General features: G+C 39.7%; 1 protein-coding gene across 13 annotated transcripts in view; it reads right to left on the minus strand.

Moving 5' to 3' along the window:
- Kcnc2 (potassium voltage-gated channel subfamily C member 2) overlaps window positions 1-13147 on the minus strand; it is a 193841-nt gene extending 180694 nt beyond the window's left edge. For 11 of the 13 annotated variants that reach the window (XM_045153672.1, XM_004650116.3, XM_045153667.1 and 8 more), the window contains exons 1-2: window positions 12872-13147; window positions 10895-11612 (exon numbers count right to left, since the gene is read on the minus strand). In XM_045153672.1, coding sequence (XP_045009607.1) covers window positions 10895-11593 — 699 coding nt within the window. In that variant the 5' untranslated portion in view covers window positions 11594-11612; window positions 12872-13147. Of the gene's footprint in view, window positions 1-10894; window positions 11613-12042; window positions 12146-12263; window positions 12420-12871 lie in introns of those variants that run through there. The other 2 variants (XM_045153663.1, XM_045153664.1) reach the window with 2 other exon arrangements.
- Window positions 13148-21797: the final 8650 nt, after the last annotated feature.

Raw genomic sequence — 21797 nt, forward strand, 5'->3', positions numbered from 1 at the left:
ATGCCCACTCTCTCTCTCTTCTCTCTCTCTCTCTCTCTCTCTCTTTCTTTCTTTGCTTGCAAATAAATAAAAAAAGTTAAAAAAATGCATACGAAAAAGTCACTAAATTTAGAAAACTATAGATATTATAAGTATATTTTATAACTAGAATTTGAGTAGCACACATACAGCAGAAATTATGAAAATTAATTTAAAGTTAACTCTGCTTTTGCATCAAGGTTAATCATTTTAATGTCCAATGACATGTTAAATCAAACTTTATTTCACTAATTTGTTTGAATTCTGTATCTTCATTTCACTATAATATCAAAGTGCAGTAAATACCATGAGCCTATGGATGAGACATCTCTCACCAGTATTTGTCTATCATAATATAAAGATGACAGTTGTTAAACTTTGCTGCATCCATTCCAATATTATGTCACTGTGATGGGTTTACTAAGGCTTCATAATAAAGTTCTAATAGCTTTAGCAAATCAAAGGTTACTGTTATTTTAGATCTACTGGCAGAGATAAGGGACAGTTATAGTTGTACTCCATCCAATTCTTAATCTACTTGAAAGATGGGTTGCATTAGTGATATTGTAATAACTCATCAACACCCTTTATTCCATTATAAAAAGCATTAATGAAATGGCACAATTTAAACCATAAATTAATCTATAATAACTCTATTTTATGTTTCATTAGATATCAGTTTTATTAATTTTATATAAAATAAATGCACCAACCAGAGAAAGAAAGCTTATTTATCTTATGGTTAACAGTATGTCATAATTTCCAAAATAATTATTATACAATATATTTTAAGTGTGCATGTTAAGTGTGTGTATGTAAAGGCTAGAGGACAACCTAAGATGTTGTTCCTCAGGCACCAATCTCTTTGTTAAGGCAGGATTTCTCACTGACCTGGAACTCACTAATTAAGCTAGACTTGCTGACCATCAAGCCCCAAGGCTAGGATTACAATAATGTGTCCCCATGCCTTGGTTTTTGTACTATGAGTTCTTGTAACCAAAATGAGCTTCTCATGCTTACATGACAAGTGTTTTCACTTAACTGGGCTATCTCTCCAGCTAACTTATTTGTTAATTATCTAAATAGCTCCAAAACTTCTCACTGTAGATGATTCAATGTGAGAGCTATGAAACTTCTGTGGATCATATCAGAAGGTTTCAGGGTCTAAGGATTAAAAAAGAGGTAGGAGTATAGGTAGGTTAATTTTGAGGGATTAAAGGTAGTGCGAATGTAGGATATGGGGATGAGAAGAAGATAGCTCCAGAGCAGAGTATTCAGAAACTTAGCAATGCCTAAAGTAGCAACAGTTCCCTGGTATTCCTGAACAAACATGAATAAAGTTCCAGACTACCATAACTGTACCTAACATACTTGCTACTTCCCAATGACTAAAGTGTATGGATTTAATGCTAAACATGGAGAAGAGTAAGCAATCAAGACTAGATAGGAAGATTACTGAGCCAGAAGTCAGATCTAAATTGCAACCCCGCCATTATCACTAACTAGTCATGGCCAGCACATTTCAATTGTCTCCTTGATGTGAGGCTGTTGTACCAGATGACCATGAGCTTCCTTCCAATTCTATCCTCATAAACACCAAAATGGCTATTAAATGCCCTAGTCACCAATCTCATAAAAACAGCTTATATTTTGGTGTGTATATATAATAGAAACACAAATACTTAGTACACTTTTAAAATTTAGAGCCCTATCCTACAAGTATCTTTCATTTCATTTCAATATAACATTTTTGTAGTTATCCTTTGAGTATATATAACTGTTATGACAGTGAATATATCTTCTTTTCTATATTATATATATCCTGAAGTAGAAAAATCTATTTTCTCAAAGGAAAAATATGAAGCACTATACAAGTAACATACGTACTCATTTTCAGTTTTCATTAATGAACATTAAGTTAAAGTTATAAAAGGTGCCAGACAACAGGCTATTCTCTATGCTTATTTTGATAAACTAAGTTATGAGAGATTTAGAACTGTATAATGTGACACTATTTTGTAAACATTTGAAAGTGTTAGGCATATCTGTAAAACCTCAAGTGAGTAAGACTTTCCCTTCTGTACACAACATGAAAAGGGGAAAAGGATGGTGTCTTTGGCAAGACACTTTTCAAATAGAAATAAAACTGCAATTATCTAATGTCACCCTTGTGGGTAGATGGATATACACCTGTACTGAATTTTAGACTTAGGAAATGACAGAGCTGATCATCTTTATGGTTTTCATGACAGCCACAGCAAAATGATTTCCTGAGATCAATATGTGGTTAAGAGAAAGCTGTTTTCAATGGAAACAGGAAGCTAGAAGCTAACCTGTTTCTATGGTAACCAGAGCAGCAGCTACCCAACAGCTGTAGGGGGGAAAAAAGGGCAGTAAGTTACAAATGAAAAAAAATCAATTCGTTTTACCTTATTGGGGTGACAGTCCTCAGAGGGCAATCAAAATGAGTACAGACATGTTGTTCCTTCCCCGTTACCCAGAGTCTTTAGCAATAATTATCCTACGGGCATCAAAATCTTAGAGATGAAAATAAGTTTGGGTACTATCTTAGTCCAATGCGTCATCCCCATTTCTTTATATTTATTTATTTATTGTTTGAAATAGACTCAGGTAGATGAAGGAAATTCAACTAGTGCTAAATTCAGGGAGGTGCACAGAGCTCATTATGTCTGAATCCAGGCATTCTCCAACTCTGTTCCCATATCCTAGCTATCCTGATCTTGTCTCTACAAACCCACATTCTATTCTTTGTCTATGAAAATATTGATTACACAGAGTTAAAATCCATTGCTATCCTTTAGCCTGTAAAATGAGCATAACAATGTGACATGTTATCATAAAAGGCCATGATTTCCATCCTGAAAGAAAATCTTTCATACTTCAGACAGGACTGTGATAGCTTTATGTAATATATCTGTGGTTATTGTTTACTGTCTTGTTATGTAGTTCCCTGTGTAAATTCATACTAATCTTTAGTGCCCTCTCCTATTTCATTTAGACATATCTTAAAGGTTGCCATAATAAAAGGATATATGACTCAGAAGTTCAAAACATTCAAGACTTGAGAAGGCTTAATCTATGGTAGTAAAATAAATGGTAGTGATCTACATTTTCATATGGGAATGTTTTAGCTTCATCTTTATATAAATTTACACATTTCCTTGTGTTCATGTGCTTTGAAAAATGAACCTCCTGACAAGAAGGAAACATTGTCTTGCTTTCATTAGATTTGACCAACTCAAGTCTATAAATCAGCTGTTAGAAAAGTATTATGTAAAAAATCATAATCTGTCCAAGTTCATTCAGTTTTGGTACCTCTGATAACCAGCAGTAGAGAAGATCACCTGGTTATAAGCAGACGTGCTACTTAAAAGACCATACAACAGAGAAATAACTTGGTTGTTTTAGTGATGTATTGACTCATGTACTCCCTGATCTTATTCAATGCTCAGAATATATTAACTGAGTTAGAATTAAATTTGTTTGTAACTATATAGTTAGTGTTCTGGAGAAGGTCAAAGACACTTAAATGGCAAATAAAAGCACACCATTCTGTTACAGTTGTCTCTTGTCAAGGACAGGAAGCTTGGATTTGCATTGTCATATAGCTGACAATAACATGAAACTAATATTTTTAAGTGAATAAACTTAGCCATATTCCAAATAATTCAACTGTTTGACACACTATAGCCTTCATCATATTATAAAAAGAGAGTATGTAAATTACTTTAAAACAAAAAAAATCAAGATTGAAAGAATCATCAAACTTATATTCTAAGAATATAACAACTGTCCTATCCAGGATTGATCATTTTGGGTTAATTGAACATTAATTAATTAAAACATTGAAAAAGATGTTGAAGCTTGAGAAGAAGGTAGAAGCCAGGTAACACATGGCTTACCTCTCCTATGAAGGAGTTAGAATTTTATTCTGAAGTTTATGGTAACAGTTAAGGATTTAAACTAAGGGAAAATGTTCTGGAAACAATAATCTAGGAGATAAATTGAGGAGGTTGCACGGTGGCACAGATAGAGAAGGCCTAGAGGTCTGAGCTGTTCATAGTAATCTGAACCATAGGTAAATGAAAATTTAAACTCAAGCAGGTACCCTGGGGTAAAGACTATATGGAAATATTGAAATTATAAGGAGAGGACAGTATTGTATAATCAATAGGTGAAAGTGAGTAACAAGAAAAGTAAGTTGATGCTCAGATTTATGCATTAGTTTCCTGAACAAGTAATGGGGAAATTCACCAAGATATGATATACAACATGAATAAGTTTGGTCACATGAACTAAAAGGGGAAATGTGAGCTGGAAGGCTAGAATTAGGTATAATTAACACACAGTTGGCAGTGAAAACCATGGTACATAGTGTGCATATTAAAATGAGACAAAGGAATGATGGGATAAATCCTGAGATATCATCAATCTATAAAAAGTTGATGGAGGAAAAGGAATTGAACTAAGGAAAAAAGAAATGGCTGTACAGATAGAATAAACATGAAACATGTCTGAGCCCAAAATGAATCTCAGATGCCACTAATCAAGTAAAAGGAGAAAAATGAAAGATTAAGGGACTAAGGGTTTCTTAATGAAGATACATTAATACAGATAATATTTTAATAATACCATTCCTAACATGAATAATTTACTGTATGTGTCACCCAATTTGTGAGATTTAGGTGAGGAAAACTTATCTCAATATCTTTGGAATATATTTACTGCTGTGCCATTGTCTTAAGTCAAATGATATTTAATTCAAGTGTTTCATGATAAATAGAGCAATGCAGGCTGGAGGAATAGCTAAGCAGTTAAGTCACTTGCCTACAGAGCTTAATAACATGAGTTCAATTCCCCACTACCCACATAAACTCAGATGTGCAAAGTGGTGCATGCACCTGTAGTCTGTTTACAGTGGCTGGAGGCCCTGGCATGCCCATTATTTCCATCTCTTATTTCTCTCTCTCTCTCTCTCTCTCTCTCTCTCCTTGCAAATAAATAAATAAAATATTTTTAAAACAATGAGTATGACAAGAGAGATGGCTTAGCCATTGAGGTGCTTGTCTGATAAACCAAAGGACCCAGGTTGGATTCCCAGGATCCATGTAAGGCAGAAGCACATGGTGATGCATGTGTCTGGAGTTTGTTTGCAGCAGCTGGAGGTTATGGTGTGCCCATTCTCTCTCTCTCTCTCTCTCTCTCTCTCTCTCTCTCTCTCTCTCTCCCTCCCCCCGCTCTCTCTCTCTCTCTCTCTCTCTCTCTCCCCCTGCCTCTTTCTCCCTCCCTCAAATAGATAAATAAAAATAAAACAAAAAATTGAGTAATGAGCTTATTGAGGGCAAATAACTACAACTTCTCAATGCATTTCAATATTTTGTGTAGTTTTTGCTCCAGAGTGACTGCATCAATAATATTCATGGGATAAATGTGCATTATAAAATTTTTAATGATTAATGATAATTTGTCAACAAACTATGTGGTCATGGATATTTTATTTTGAATGATGTTTACAAATTAGAATTAATGTATTTTATTTTATTTTTCATGTGTGACTCAAAATACTGAATAATTTTCTTTAATTGTTTATTGATATAATTTCTCTCCTGTTCTGTTTGTGGTCTGGGGAAAAATGTGGCCATAGATAATTAAATATTTGAAAACTTGAATCTAATTCTAAATATTGATACTTAAATTTATTTATTTTTGGTTTTTCGAGGTAGGGTCTCACTCTAGCCCAGGATGTCCTGGAATTCATTGTGGAGTTTCTAGGTGGCCTCAAACTCACAGTAATCCTCCTATGCTTGCCTCCTGAGTGCTGGGATTAAAGGCGTGCACCACTATACCTGGATGATACTTAAATTTTAACATATTTTAGTAATATTGTGGAAATGAATGAAGTAATATGCTAGCAGAGTTAATACTTCAGGATTTTAAACAGTGATGAATGTACTACTGTAGTCCAGGTAAAATGCAGGTTCACTACATGATTCACAATAGTCGGACATTAGATAAAGACCCAAATACATAAAAAGTAACTTATAGCCATATGAAAAAGCCAAAACCTTTTCTGTGGAAATTTATTTTTTTTTTTGTTCCTTTTGAAAAGTATTCTTAGAAAGCAAAAGTCAAAGGTTTATCCAGTAATCAAAGACATGTATAAATCACTAAAAATGGGCCTACAGTAAAACACAACAATATTACATCACCTTTTCTCTCACCACAAATAAAAATACATGAAGAAAAAGAAACTCGTAACTGCTTTCACATTATGCATATTAAGAACAATTTCTTAGAAATACCTTATAATTCTAGTATTTTGTACTAATACTATTCTCTTATGTCTAAAATATCTACTTCTACCAAGACTTTCTGCCTGGTATATCCTCTTACTTATGATAATGAGTTGTGAAAGCAAATTGAAATTTCATCTCCCTCTCAAACTTAAATATGGAAAATCTATAACAAATAATATTTTAACACTATTTAACATAATTAATGCATGTCTGCTTTTTACTATTTGTAAATACAATCATTGCCATTAGTAGAATACTCATTTTTCTTTGCTGATCTCATTCTCTGCACAAAAGGTTTCCATGACAACTCATATTGAAATTTTTATAAATCTCTATCTTTGAATAGTGTTGTTGGGGAAAAGAACCCATAAGTGGAAGACATAAATGTATTTATCAAATTAGTAGAGTATTTAAATATGTCTTTACATTATAAATTATAAGTCTAGATGAAAGGTATAAGCCAACCAACAAAAGGTAAAATCTTACCCATTCTTATCACAAGTGTCCATTTAGGTCATAAAAGTAAAAATTAAAATACAACTATTTTACAATGGACCCAATCTCAGTATTGACAACCATCAAGCAAATAAGGGGGCATAAAAATTGTAAAAGAAAACCTAAGAGAATATAAATAAGTCATATGGAAACTTATGTTTTGGACAATGGAACATTCAGGAGCCATAGAATGTTACTTGTGCCAGAGATGAGGTACCTTCTAATGATTTTTTGGCAAGGGAGGTCCCTGGTACCCCTAAAGCATTACAAGCCATGATCAAGGCCCTTGGTTTCCCACCAAGAATAGATGGTAAGACCCTATTGCTGAAGACTCCACATCCTTGGGCTGCAAGGCCACTGAAAAATCCTGCTGGAACTGAGCTGATAACCTCCTCCATGTAGACCAGCTGACAGAAAGCTGGAAAAAGCCATGCTACATGCAGTTCAATGGGAGAGAGAGAAATCACCAGTGAAGATACATTACAGTGGGCACTGCAAGCCTTATATTTGGCCATCCATGCCAAATGAACCAACTGGTGTAATAGTGGCATGTCTGTTATGAGGGAAACCAACCACTCTCTAATTTGACTGGAGGCCCACTCCATGGCAGGGAATACATCCCTGATACTGAAATCCTACAACAGGGGTAGTATGAGCCCTAGAGGTGCAACATCTGTGGCTTTCTGGCTAAATGTATATACTATGCTCACCAAACTGCCCAGTAAGTACTTTACTTAATGTTCATATCCGTATATTAATGCTGCTCTCACTTTTGGTTAGAGAACCTTCTCTTCTCAGATGGCAGTGACCTTGAGATGACTCAGAAGGCACCATGGCACTGAGAAGAGGTGGCAGAGGAGGGCTCAGCCCTGAAATATCTCTATCACACCTTCCAAGGCTCAGGGTCCACTGCAGAAGAGGTGGCAGAAAGAATGTAAGAGCCAAAGAAAGGGCAGGACTCCTGACAATGTGCTCCTCCAGACACAAAACGGCCTGCATATCCATGACCTCACAGTGCCTGACACTACCTACCCAGGACCATCATAATAGGAGGAAAACATCATGACATCAAAATAAAAGAGAGACTGACTGAGAGGATGAGGTGATATGATGGACAGTGGAGTTTAAAAGGGGAAAATGGGGGGAGGGAGGGCATTACCATGGGGATATTGTTTACAATCATGGAAGTTGTCAATAAAAATAAATAAGTAAATTCAATGAAGCTGTTCATCTAAGCTTTTTATTGTTTTGTGTTTTTTTTGTTTTTGTTTTTGTTTTTGGTTTTGGTTTTGGTTTTTTTTTTTTTTTTTGGTTTTTTGATGTAGGGTTTCATCTAGGCCATTCTGACCTGGAATTCACTCTGTAGTCCAAGGGTGGCCTCAAACTCACAACAATACTCCTACCTCAGCATCCCAAGTGCTGGGATTAAAGGCAAGTGCCCCCATATTTGGCTCCATCTAAACATTTTAATAAAAGGTAATGTAATAAGTAGAAAGTGTAGAAAAGTTTAAAAACAACTTAATTAAGAAAGAGACTTGTGGTGGTAAGGACAAGGCTGAAACAAACCACTTGATGATTGATTTGTGTTTCCTAGAATCCAACCATGAAAACCAAACTTTCATCTGGAGGCCTCCCAGCACGCCTGCATTGAGGTATTTGGAAACATGGTCAGGACATTACCTAAATGAAAGTAGTAATTCACTTATGAATAAGATGATGTCTTCTAGTGCAGGCAGCCACTAGTCATTTGAAAAGGAATTTTCCTGGAGAAGAATTTAATAAGAAAAAGCAAAACTATAAAGACTGGCTGGTCGATAGTAAAGGGCAAGTTCAAACAAGGCTCACTTTAAGAAGTGAAGGTCGCATACTATTCTGTTGTTGAGTGGTGCAGTGCAACATTTATACCAGCCAAAGTTCTAAAATGAATAGATTTTTAAAAGTCATGCATGACCTTCCCAAGTTAGAACTCTACTGCATGTCTCATGCTGCATTAAATCTAAGAACAACACAATCTGCAGAAATTTCACAACCCTGTCAGTTATGATCAGTGCTTGGGGTAGAAAGGGTCTAAGAAGGATGTCTTGACCTCTAGAATAACTCTGGTTCTACTAATAACTTGATGTATGATCTTGGCCATCACTTAGTATGGGAGTCTTCACTTTCTTCATCAAGAAAATAGAATATCTTGGCTAGATGACTTTAAAAATACTTTTCAGTCCTATACTTCTTAGCTGGTGTTGCTTGCTCTTAACCTTGTATTAATCTCTATCTATAGTCTTCCCTCCTATAAAATTCATGAAAGTCAAATCCCCCATATAATTACTATAAAGCCTATAATAGCTTTTTTTTTAATCTAACTGCTGTCAAGTTAATTGGCTACCTTATTGGTCAATAATCAATAAAACTAAATTTCATGGTAATAACAAAGTTGAGCTCCTTAATACACTTTGTACTATAGAACCCAGCTTACAATAAACTATTAAATATGAATAAAGATATCATGATATGTTATTATGAAGAATTATAATAAAAGATTCTTTTTATAGCCCTCAATCTGGTCAAAAATCACATGATGAACCTAAAAACAAAGAATCACATTATCTTTTTGAAACCACCACATGGGAAGCACACTGTGGCACTCCACTGAAAACAAATAAACATGGACATAATAGCCAGAAGCCATGATTATATATAAACCATTGTTCACTTTATAAATGCAAACTGTTGTTTGCACTTATAGAATGGTCTTAAAAGAAAGATGCCAGCCAGAAGTGTTGTTTCTGACTGTAACGCCAGCACGCAGGGAGCTGAGGTAACAGGATTGCCATGAGTTCTATTGCTAGGTTCCCACCAGCAACAATACTTTAAATCGCTCTTTCATCTTTTACTTCTCCCAAAAAAGAAAAGCAAGTGCACACTTCCAAAGTGGTATCAGAAGTGCATCTCCAGACAGGCAAGGAGATGGAAAACTGCATAGTGTGTAAAGGGGAGGAGTTCTGACATACAAAGGAAGAAGGTCGGTCATGAGGATGGAGTCAAATAAAGCCCAGAGGAGACAGAAGCAAACTAGAAGCACACGGTCCCAAAGCCTCACTAAATACAGCACACTGCTTCCATACATAAAGAAAAACGTTCTTGTACTGTGTGATTTTGACCATTTACGTTTCTTTTATTTCCCTTAAAGTGGAGAAACCATTATTGGTCACTTTTCTAGTTCCATCCCATCATGGGATTTTGAAGAAAGTGTCAAGAAGTAAAGTTACATTGTCATGTAAGCTAGAAAGTAAAAAGAAAAGGTGGAGGCTAAGATTACAAAAGTAAGAAAGTTTTCAGCAATCTAAACTACTCAGATTTAAAGAGCAAAGGTGAATCAGCAAGGTGATTAATTCATGGTCCACCTGTAAGAAACACAGATAAGCCCAAGAGGAAAGAGGACAGGTTCTCCAGTTCTGTGCCCAGGTGGGATCAATGGGCCACACTCTCCCAATATCATATTCTCCTCCCTTGGGAAGAAGTGGGTCAGATAGCAATCTCTTCACCAATGGAACCTTCTAGCACACTCTCCCTCAACCCCATGCACATATATACAGATTTTTGTGGGGGTTTTGTTTGTTTTGTTTTTTCCCTTTCCTGAGTCCTCAGCATAGATGTTCCTAATTTCAACTACTGCTTTGGATGAGATTCAGCCAAGCCTCACCGAAAGTGTCTCATCAGGATGACCAGGGACCCAAAGACACATCCTTGCAAAACAGTAAGGAAAGAACTCAGAGTGGAGGTGTCAGGACAAGAGCCAGGACTTGCACAGGGAGTTCAGACTCTGCCTCTGGTGAGTAAATCTGAGCTGAAGGAAAGAAGTGGGATTTTGTGCGTGGAGCGGGTGGCGGGAAGGTGGGGGGAGTTGGCAGATTCCCTGGCCTTTGCCCACCCCACATGAACCCAGAACCGTCTGTAAAGGGGGCTCTTTTCTCCCTTATCTCTGAGGCCATTGGGGAATAGGGCCAAAAGTCGGGACAGGTGATCTGTGAAGTTGGGGCAACGGAAAGAGGCGTGGATTGTAGCCTTACCCTGGCGGCTCTGGACGAGTAGGGGTCCTCGAAGAGCGCCCACATGCGGGGCTGTAACCTCCTCCAGCGGCCAGACTTGCCATCGGGTCCCCCTAGGGCAGCATCCTCGATGCCCAGCCTCTTGGCTCCGAGGTCCTCGTCGTCGCCAGTGTCGCCGCCGCCGCCGATGAGGTCGGGGGTCTCGAAGATGTCCAGCGCCTCCTCGGCGTCGCGGTGCTGCCGGTAGGTCATCCAGCAGCAGGGCTCCACGTCGGTCTCGTCGATGCCCCAGAAGGCCAGCTCCTCCTCGAAGAGCGGTCCGCACACGTCGGCGGGGCAGTGCAGCTTGCCCGTGCGGTAGTAGTTGAGCACATAGGCGAAGACGCCCGGGTGCCGGTCGAAGAAGAACTCGCGGCCGCCCCCGGGGTGGTTTGCGCCGCCTTGGGACGCGCAGTTGCCCGCGGCGCCGCCCTCGAAGCAGCGTCCTCCGGGGCCCGGGGACAGCGCCGGCGCTCGCGGAGGCAGCGGCGGCGGAGACAGCGGAGGGGGCAGCGGCTGCAGCGGGTCGCCCGCCGCCGTCAGGCAGTCACCCTGGGGATCCGAGGAGGCCAGAAGAGCTAGGCGAGTTCCCGGGAGGGTCTTGAGGGTGCTGCGGTAGGTCTCGTGGCGGGTACCACCAACATTGAGGATCACCCTCTCGTTGCTCTCAATCTTCCCCATCTCTGTGGCTCAGACATGACTGGGAGGTGGAGAAGAAGCGGGGCGGGCGGGGGGGGGGGGGCGCAAACAGAGCACCGAGTTAAAGATCTCGGCGGTCAGAAGATCACCGCGACCCCTCCACCCCCCACCCCAACACCAACACTGCCAAGAGCCAAGAGAGTTGGCGAGGGGCGAAGGACTCTCCCAAGGAGAGCTCAGTGACCAGTCCCGCCCTGCCCGCCCCGTGCAGCCCGCCTTCCCCACGTTTCCTGAGAACTAAGACACCAGTTTAAGTCTTCATGACCTTTCACGAAAGCTTCTTTCCCCACACACACACTCCCCATCTTGACTTCTATCTCTCCGTCTTTTCATCTTCCAATCTCCCCCTCGACCCCTGACAAGTCTGTTTTTCAGCCCCTAAGCCCACCTCCTCTCCCCCAAACCCTCCACTTTCTCTACCAAGGTTTCACCTCAGCTTTGCGCTATCCACTTCCCTTCCCGGGTAGACTCTCCTCTCCTCTCCTTCTCCCCTCCACACCCCCCTGCATCCCAGAGACTCATCACCCTCTCCCCTGCTGTCCTGGTATGAATGTGATTCTCTAGCTGGGAGTTCTCTTCGCTAAGGCAACTTGGTGTGTCGAAGCTGTGGGGCAAGGCTCAAGACCCTGGTGCTGCCCGTGCTGCTGCATACCCTCGGCCACTTCTGCACCGCTCTGGCCTCCTTAGCACTCAGCGCCCTTTGGGCGACCTGTTCGCGAGTCTCCTTTCCTCTCCCTCCCCGACCAGTCAGGAAGACTGAACGCAGAAGTCAAAGAGGAAAAAAAAAAAAAAGATCCTTCCCTGCAGTTGCCTTTCACCAAGGAGACCTCTGACTAATTTCCTCATCCAATTTCCTTTTCACATTATTGTTATTGTTGTCGTTAATGTTATTATTACTTGGAAAAGGAAACGGCTGACTAGGATCCATCTTTGAGAACAGAAGTGAGCAATCCACCCTACCCATCCCCCCTTCCCAAGAAAAACAAATGTCTCCAGGGTGGAGAGTGTGTGGAAGGGGTTAGCTTTCTAGGAGGGGCGAGGCCCTGGAAAAGCAGCTGGGGGCACACCCCCTGGACGTCTAGGCTGGCAAGTCTGGTTGTCAGTGTCTCGGTTTCCACCCCTGCCCCCTTCCCCCCACCCACCCCCCAAAAAAGCCTGTGTCCTGGGCTTTATCTCCACATTCTTATAGCGACAGACGGGGGATGCCCGCCAGCAGGACCAGCACGCCCCTCCCCTCCTTCCCTCCTCGTCCCCAGATACCTTAAGGAGACCGAGTGAAAAAGTGGGTTTGCTTGGGTTTCCCGAGGAGTCGACGAGGTTCTCCTAGCAGCTTGACTGAATCTTGGCGGCCAGCTGAGCCACATTTCTCCAAAAGAGAAACTACTTGTTGGCGTTTCCCGGGTTCAGGCGGTTGGGGCGCTGAGGTCGGGGACACAGCCCCCGCTGGCTGCGCTGCGCTGCGCGCCTTCAAGCTGCGATCTGCGGGCTCTCCCATCTACACCCCGCGCGCCCGGAGTCACCATAGCTCAGGGCTGGGCAAACCACGGAGCTCGGGGCGGGTCCAGACGGCGCTGCCCGACCCCGCAGCCAACAGCCGGAGGTGCCTGGGACGGAGGCTGGCCCTGAGGTCAAGACAGCTCACCTACTTAAAGGTGAAGGTGGCCACCTCAGCCAATTTGGCCTCACCTCCCACCCCCCTCCCCCCCCGCGGCCCCACGCCCAAGAGCTGCTGCAGCTGGAGCTGTCCTTCAGCACCCCTCTCTGTCAGCCTCTTGCCACCCAAAGAACATAGCGCCAGATGGGTGGGTGGGTGGGTGGGTGGGTCTGGGGAAGATAGGTTCTTCCATCCAGACTCATATTTATCTGTATTTCATTCCCGGTTCATCATCCGCATCCACTGGAGCGTCTGCCTGCCTTATTCCCACACCACTCTCCTCACTCTGTCTCTCCCCAGTGCCCCACCCCTCCCAACAAGTGAGAGAGAATCTAAAACCAATTGCATCTTTTCCTTAATGACAACTGACAGGAGAGAGAGATAGGTCTGCTGGCAGGTGACAATGAATCTTGTTTTCTATGTCTTTTGTGGGGCTCCGGCTTGCTATTTTCACACAAATGTAGGTCTCCAGCCACCACATCGTGGTTATATAAAGCAAAACAAGTTTTAAAAGTTTATCCCAGGGACATAATGCTCTAGAAAGTATAACTTAAGCTTGATTTGATTTGTCAAAATGCCCAAGGTAACAAAATCATTTTCTCATTTCTGCCCCTTTCCTCAAGTTTTTGTGTGCCTTGTTTTAGTTTGCTACTGATGACATAACCAAGCACCATCGACCTCACGCAACAAAAATGTGTCTCCTCACACGTAGGGAGTTCAAGGTTGCTTCCTTTGGAAGGCCTGTTCCAGGCAGCTCTCTTTGGCTTATAGATGGCAACTTTCTCCCTGCATCTCTTCAGAGCCTTTTTACTCCATGTGTATTTTATCTCTGTGCCCAAATTTCCCCTTTTTGTAAGAACATCAGACATATTAAACTGAAGCCCAGGATAATGGCCTCATTGTAAATTACTCATGTCTACAAAGACCCTGTCTAAAAATAGAAACTCAGTTTAGGTACTGGAGTTTGAGACTGAAACAGATCTTCTTGAGAAAAACCATATAGATCTTACCATAAAATAGAGTATTTCTCTGTGAAAGAAAGAAAGAAAGAGAAACTTTGCAGATAGTAAGGATGAAGATGGCTCTATTCCACAGGCATTGTTTGTTAGGATGGATATCCAGCAAATAGGCAAAGCACCAGGATGGAATGAGATGTCTTTAAAAATCAAGTATTAATGTTGATACTATTATTTTGAAAGGGAAAAGGGTTGGTGGTTATTAGTAAAGGGTTAGGAATATAGAGGACCATAAGTTGGATGGTAAGTACCAATGATATGCCAAATGAAGAGTCTATTTTCAGGACATATTAAACAATTAAAGTTAAGAACTAACAGGTCTTTGGAAGTCACTGATGCTTAGAAAATAAATGGAACAAAGTATAGTATATAAACATTTATAAGAAAATTATTGACAGTGGCAAGACAATAACGTAAATCACAGTGTAAATGTAAATGCGGACCCAAGAGGATGCATGAGATGACTTTGATTTTGCAATTATCACCCACTAAAAAATTTCAAAAAGAAGATCAAGGATAATAAACTTCAGAATTTCAAAAAGAAGATCAAGGATAATAAACTTCAGTTGTGAGAAAAATTACAAAGAAAAAGCATATCCAAACTCTAGCATCCATTTCCCTACTCTTTAGATAGTTCCTTATATAGTATGGTAAATTCAATATGGAAAAGAAGCATATGGTTATTCCTAAAATAAATTAACAATATTAATGCTAGTAACCTAAACATTTATAGTAGTGGATTTTATTTGAGAAAATACTAAATGGAAAGTACTGTATATAAATTATGTCTCTTAATCCTTTTAATTTAAATGAAAAGAACATTCACCTTGAATATAAAACTATAGAAAGAAAGCTCTCATCTGGGGAGATGGTTCAGTGCTTAACTGAGGACCTGAGGGGGCCTGAGACCCCCCAGAGTTTGAATCTCCTGATCCTACATAAACAGCTGGATGTAGCCCCATACACTTGTAATCCCAGACCTGCAGGGGAGAAAAAACTTAAGAATTGCTGGCACCCTACAAACTCCAGAATCAGTAAAGAGAGTTCTTAAAACAAAGACCAAGTGGAAGAGTGATAGAGTAAGATACCTGATTTTTCTGCTGTGACAGACCTCTACTCCCATGCAGGCAAACATGTGGGGCAACACATAATACTGTACCAAAAGCACATTTTACACACACATACAGCAAAAGACAGGAAGAGGAAAGGAAAGACAACTCACGAAGATGGGGATAATTAAAGTAAAACTTTAGTTTTATAATATTAAATTGTAATCTGAGGGCTATGTAGAGAAACAAAAAAGAAGAAGGAGGAGGAGAAGAAGAAGGAGGAGGAGGAGGAGAAGGAGAAGAGGAAGAAGAAGAAGTGGAAGAAGAAGAGGAAGAAGAAGAACCTACTGGGAGAGAAAAGAAAACTAAAATCTATTGAATCAATTAAGTCTAAGTTTCCAGGAACTGTCTAGAAGCAATCATACTGACAAGAGGATCCCGAGGATCATCGTTTAGAAGAATTCAGACTTTTCTTGTGATTTAAAATGGGTCAGATGTAGCTGGGTGTGGTGGTGCATGCCTTTAATTCCAACACTCTGAATGCAGAGGTAGGAGGAGCACTGTGAATTCAAGGCCCACCATGAGACTCCATAATGAATTCCAGGTCAGCCTGGGCTAGAGTGAAACCCTACCTCAAACAAACAAATAAACAAACAAACAAAAAGGGTCAGAGGCTGGAGAGATGGTTTAGTGGTTAAGGTGTTTGCTTCAAAGCCAAGGGACTTTGGTTTGATTCCCCAGGACCCACATAAGCCAGCTGCACAAGGTGGCACATGTGTCTGGAGTCCATTTGCAGTGGCTAGAAGCCCTGGCGTGCCCATTTTTTCTCTCTCTCTCTCTCTCTCTCTTTCTCTCTCTCTCTGTCTCTGTCTCTCTCTCTCTCTCTCTCTCGCTCGCTCGCTCGCTCTCTCTCTCTCTGTGTGTCTCTTCCTCTCTCTCTCCCTCTTTCTCTCTAAAATAAATAAGTGACTTTTTTTTAAAAAAAAAAGGTAAGATATGAAATTAAAGAACATAACAGATAAATTTGAGAGTATGAATATAGGAAGATAAAGGATGAGATAATTATGTTAAGGGAGAATTGCAACACAAAGCAGTGATTGAAAAGTCTTGTTTGTTTTTTGTCAATAGAAGAGGGAACGATCCTAAGACAAATATCCAGTCTTCATTACATAAGACAGGAGAGAACAGAAAACCCCTCCAGCAAAGTAACTCCACTGATCCTGCTGTAAAATTCAGATAAAAGGGAAAAGAAAGAAAGGATTAAAAGATGGTGATAGAAAACCAAGAAGCAAAAAAGCAGTCATGGTTTCCTTTGTGACTGATGTGGAGCAAAGTTTTAAAAGACTGTAAGGACAGCACCCCAGGCAGGGAGGCAGCTAAAATGTTGCTCCCTTTATATTCTGAACTAAGATTCTCAGAAGCCTATAGACAATGAACACTATCTTTGTTAGGAAAAACAGGAAAGAAATGAGAGAGAAGATTTGGCTCAACAGCAGAGACAGGCTTTATTTGGGAATGTCTAAGAAGGGCCCTGACCAGGCATGATCACAAGCCTTACAGAATAGGGGATCCTATGTGGTGGTGATGGGGAGGGGGTCATTGGAATTCCTTGCTTACAAAGCAGTCCAAGTTGCCTCAGGGCTCAGGACACCACAAGAAAGTAATAACTGGACAAGTGCATTGGACCATTCCAGGAAAATGATAATAGCGATGGGTGGTTGGGTCACTTTTGGGTTACAATGAGATGACAGAGTCCAAAGATGGTGTCATCCTGGCTCTAACAATCTTCTCGTCAAAAATGGAGCTGTACACAGTGAGCCTGACATGCTGACTCAAGCCTGTAATCCCAGAATTCCCACTTGCGAGGATAAGGCAAGAGGACTGCCATATGCTCAAGACATGTCTGAGCCTCAGAATGAGACTGTCTCAAAAAAAAAAAAAAAAAGCAACTTTTCAGTCAGTGACCAATTTATTTAGTTGTGGTAGGGGTGGTATTTAATCCCAAGAGAGATGCATTCCTGGTACTTCCCTGAGTCAATATTATATATTCTGTACTTCTGTATAACAATGTCAGGGTGACTTAAATTTCTGAATGAATATTTGAAATATTTCAATAGAAAAAATTTGAAAGAAAGAAAAAACACACAAGGACACAGAATCACATACTTGTAAAAAAGTTAGTATCTTAACAAATTAACTCACTTAAACTCTATGATTTTCTAAAATGTTTACCCTTATAAAATAGCACATTAAAAAAAAATTTCCTCTCTAGTAAATTAAAAATTACCACCTTTGGGCTGGAGAGATTGCTCAGAGTTTAAGGTGCTTGCCTGCAAAAGCTAACAACCATGGTTTGATTTCCCAGTATCCACATAAAGCCAGATGCACAAAGTGGTGCATGAATCAGGAGTTTTCAGTGGCTAGAGACCCCAGAACATTCTCTCTCTCTCTCTCTCTCTCTCTCTCTCTCTCTCTCTCTCTCTCAAACACACACACACACACACACACACACCTCTGCAAATAATGAAATCAAAATAATTCTTTAAATTACCACTATTTCTCATGATATACATATGCCCCTTTTACTGAACTCAAAAACTATCTCAATTCACGAATAGCCTGTATAATTACAAGGAACGTGAAATTGTACAATCTTTGTAATAAATATATACTTCCTCAAGTTATTTTCATATAAAATATATTATTTACCCCTATTTTAATGAAAAATAAATTGTGGTTGTAAAGTCTATGTTGCCTTAAAAGGGAATATGAGGTTAATTTGTAGTGTGTAGGAATTTATTGCTTCACAGTCCTGGAGCCTGTAAAATCCAATATGAAGGACATTGGCATCTCATGTGGACCTTCTTATTGCATCCTTACATGGTAGAAGAACAGAGGAGAGCCTGCTTCCCACAAGTCCTGTTAGAGCAGAATGGTTCTACCAGTTTCATCTAATACCTCCAAAAAGCCTCAACCTTCCACTACTGCCAAACTAGAAATCAAAATTTCAAAAACTTAATATGGGAGGGCACACTCATACCATACTCTGAATGCAGTACAGTTCTTTTCCTACCCAAACTAATTGTGAAGGTTATGAACAGATAAGCTTCTATAAGGGAAATCCGTGAGCTACTATCTTTATGACTTGGCAATTTAAATTATATGTAATACATGCTGCACTGGTTCACAAGAACCAGGGCTCTGCATAAATAACCAGCAGGACATAGATATTTAACCTATCTGAACTTACTATATACTTGAACGTTCAATGTGCATGTATTCTGAGGAAAGACATTCTAGGTTAAAAGAAGAGGGAATAAAACCATGTATATGGGATGTAGATAGTCTATCATCTAGTGTGTACATCTGTCATTTGTGATGTGCATATATATGGAGTTCATTCCAGTGAGTCTACCAATCAATTACTTACGTAGCCATTTTCCCCAATTTGGTAAATGATTGTCAGAATAATGACAAGAAAAGTATCATCAGTGAAAAATAGAATGTCAAAAGCTTTACACTTAACTTAGCCTTTAACTTGTCATTTTCACTAATACTTTAGAGATGAGAAGATTATAAGTGAAAATTAAAACAACTTGCCAAAGTTCACCTAGTTGGTAAGAAATTTGTTTCATTCAAACCCACAGTAACTTGTTATGATGCCTGTGTCCTTGTCAGAGAACAAATGATACAAGTCATGGTTTGAATATATGTAGAACCAACATTTTGAATCAGAATTACTGGAAGATAATAGATATGACAAAAATACAAACCAAACTTGATGTATCCCAATTGTTTACTGAATTGAAAACCCATTATCAAAATAAGTCAGAGTTCCATCTCTTCTCTATGTATCATAAACAGCATATGATAAAAACAGTAATCAAAATAGGCAAGTGAAGTGAGGTTTTTTTTTTTTTTTGTAAATAGAAGTCTGCTTGAATTTGTTTAGTACAAAAGGAGAACATAAACCATGAGTCACAAATATTATAATGGAAAAAGATTGGAAACAATCAGATTGGACTCCTAAAAAGAAGGGTTCTGGGAATAAGGGTTTGAGAAATACTTATAAAAGGACAAGAGCGTGTCTAAGCACACCAGTTTAGTTTCAATATTTAGCAAGACATCTAGACAGGTGGAAGTGCTGCCTTCTGAAAAGGTACTCTCTTCAGCTTTCAAATGGAATTGAAGGAAGTAAAAATAACATCAGAGCAAAGAAGCTGTTTTGAAGAGGAACCAAACCAACACAAATGTTACTGAAATTCTCTTTTTGTCAGACCATGGAAGTTTGCTTTTCAATTTTATTTTTACTTATTTTTTCTTACCTTTAGCTATGGGACACCACAAACAATTGTACAACTTATGGAAGAAAGTTGAAAAATGATATAAATTAAAATAACTTCTCAAAATATTATGCCACACAGAGAAATATATAGTCAAGACAAGAGATACAGAACAGTTTATTTCTGAAAAGATAAAAAGCAGGTCAGAGGCTGGTAAGATGACTTAGTGAGTAAGAGCGCTTGTGCAAGCGTGAGAACCTGTGTTTGATTCCCAGATCCCATGTCCAAAGCCTGATATGTCCGTGATCATCTGTAACCCAATGACTGGGGGAGGGCCGTAAACAGAAGGATCACTGGAGTTTGGGTTTAGACAGTCTAATTGCTGAAAAATGGTAACAAAAATAAGGGTGGTGGTATCATCATACCTGATTTTAGCCTGTACTACACAGCCATAGTAACAAAAACAGCATAGTACTGGCACAAAAACAGACACATAAATCAATGGAACAGAATAGAGGACCCAGATGTAAGTCTGGGGAGCTACAGCTACCCAATCTTTGACAAAAATACTCATTGACGAAATGACAGTTGCTTCAACAAATGGTGCTGTAAAACTGGATATGTATAGGTAGAAGGATGAATATAGATCCTTACCTCTCTCCATGCACAAGAATTAATTCAAAATGGATCAAAATTCTTAATAGCAGACGTTAAACCCTGAAGCTACTAAGGAAAAAGTAGGAGAAAACCTTCAATATATTGGTATAGGCAACGACTTTCTGAATATAATTCCAGTGGCTCAGGAAATAAAACCACTAATTAACCACAGAGTTGTCATTAAATTCCAAATCTTTTGTATAGCAAAGGACCCTGTGAATAAAGCAAAGAGGCAACATACAGAATGGGAGAAAAGATTTGCCAGCTAGACATCTGAGAGAGGACTAATATCTGGGATATACAAAAAACTCAAACAACTAAATAAGGAATCAAACAACCCAATTGACAAATAGGCTATGGAACTAAATAGAGACTTCTCAAAAGAAATACTCATGGTATATAAACAATTAAAAACATGTTCCATGTCCTTAGCCATCAAGGAAATTAAATTAAAACCATTTTGAGATTCCATCTCATTCCTGTCAGAATGGCTATTATCAAGAAATTAAATGACAACAAACACTGGCAAGGATGCAGAAAAGGAAGAACCCTTCCTCACTGTTGGTGGGTATATAGTCTGGCACAGCCATTATGGAAATCAGTGTGGAAGTTCCTGAGACAACTAAAAATAAGTATACCATATGACCCAACAATACCACTCCTAGGCATGTATCCTAAGGACTTATCACACTACCTTAGAGATACTCGCACATCCATGTTATTGCCACTCTAGTCACAATAGTTGGGAAATAGAACCAGCCTAGATTTCTCTCAACTGATGAGTGGAGAATGAATATGTGGTACATTTATACAATTGTGTTCCATTCAGCAGTAAAGAAAAATGAAATTATGAAATTTGCAGGGAAATGGATTGTGGTGGTTGGATCCTCCATAAACGTAGGGGTTCTGAATTCTAGGTTGATGGGGATTTGGGAATTAACACCTCTTAGAGGCAGTGTATTGTTGGGAGTTGGCTTTGGTATTATGGCCAGTGTCCCCTTGCTAGTGTTTGGCACACTCTCCTGCTGCTATAGTTCACTGTATGTTGGCCAGGGAATGATATCCACCTTCCGCTCATGCCATCATTTTCCCATGCCATAATGGAGCTTCCCCTTGAGTCTGTAAGCCAAAATAAACCCTTTTCTCTCACAAACTGTTCTTGGACAGGTGATTTCTTCCAGAAATGTGAACCTAACTGCAACATGAATGGATCTGGAAAGGATTATAATTAGCAAGGTAATCCAGACTCAGAAAACCAACTGCTGCAGGTTCTCTCTTATATGTGGATCCTAACTACAAATTTTTGGACTTGTATGTCAGTTGGAATAAAACTCAGTATCAGAGACCAGTAAGCTAGAAAGGGGCTATAAGAGGGAGGAGAGGGGAGGACTTAAGGAGATGTTATTGTATATATGTAAATAGAAAAACAGATAACTCAGGGTGGAAAGGCCTAAGTGAGGTCAGGATAAAAGAGTCAGTAAAGGAATGATGCAGGGAGGGGAGTTAATCAAGATATAAGAGGGCATG

Source organism: Jaculus jaculus, chromosome 6 (genome assembly GCF_020740685.1).
Source record: "Jaculus jaculus isolate mJacJac1 chromosome 6, mJacJac1.mat.Y.cur, whole genome shotgun sequence".
NCBI lineage: Eukaryota > Metazoa > Chordata > Mammalia > Rodentia > Dipodidae > Jaculus > Jaculus jaculus.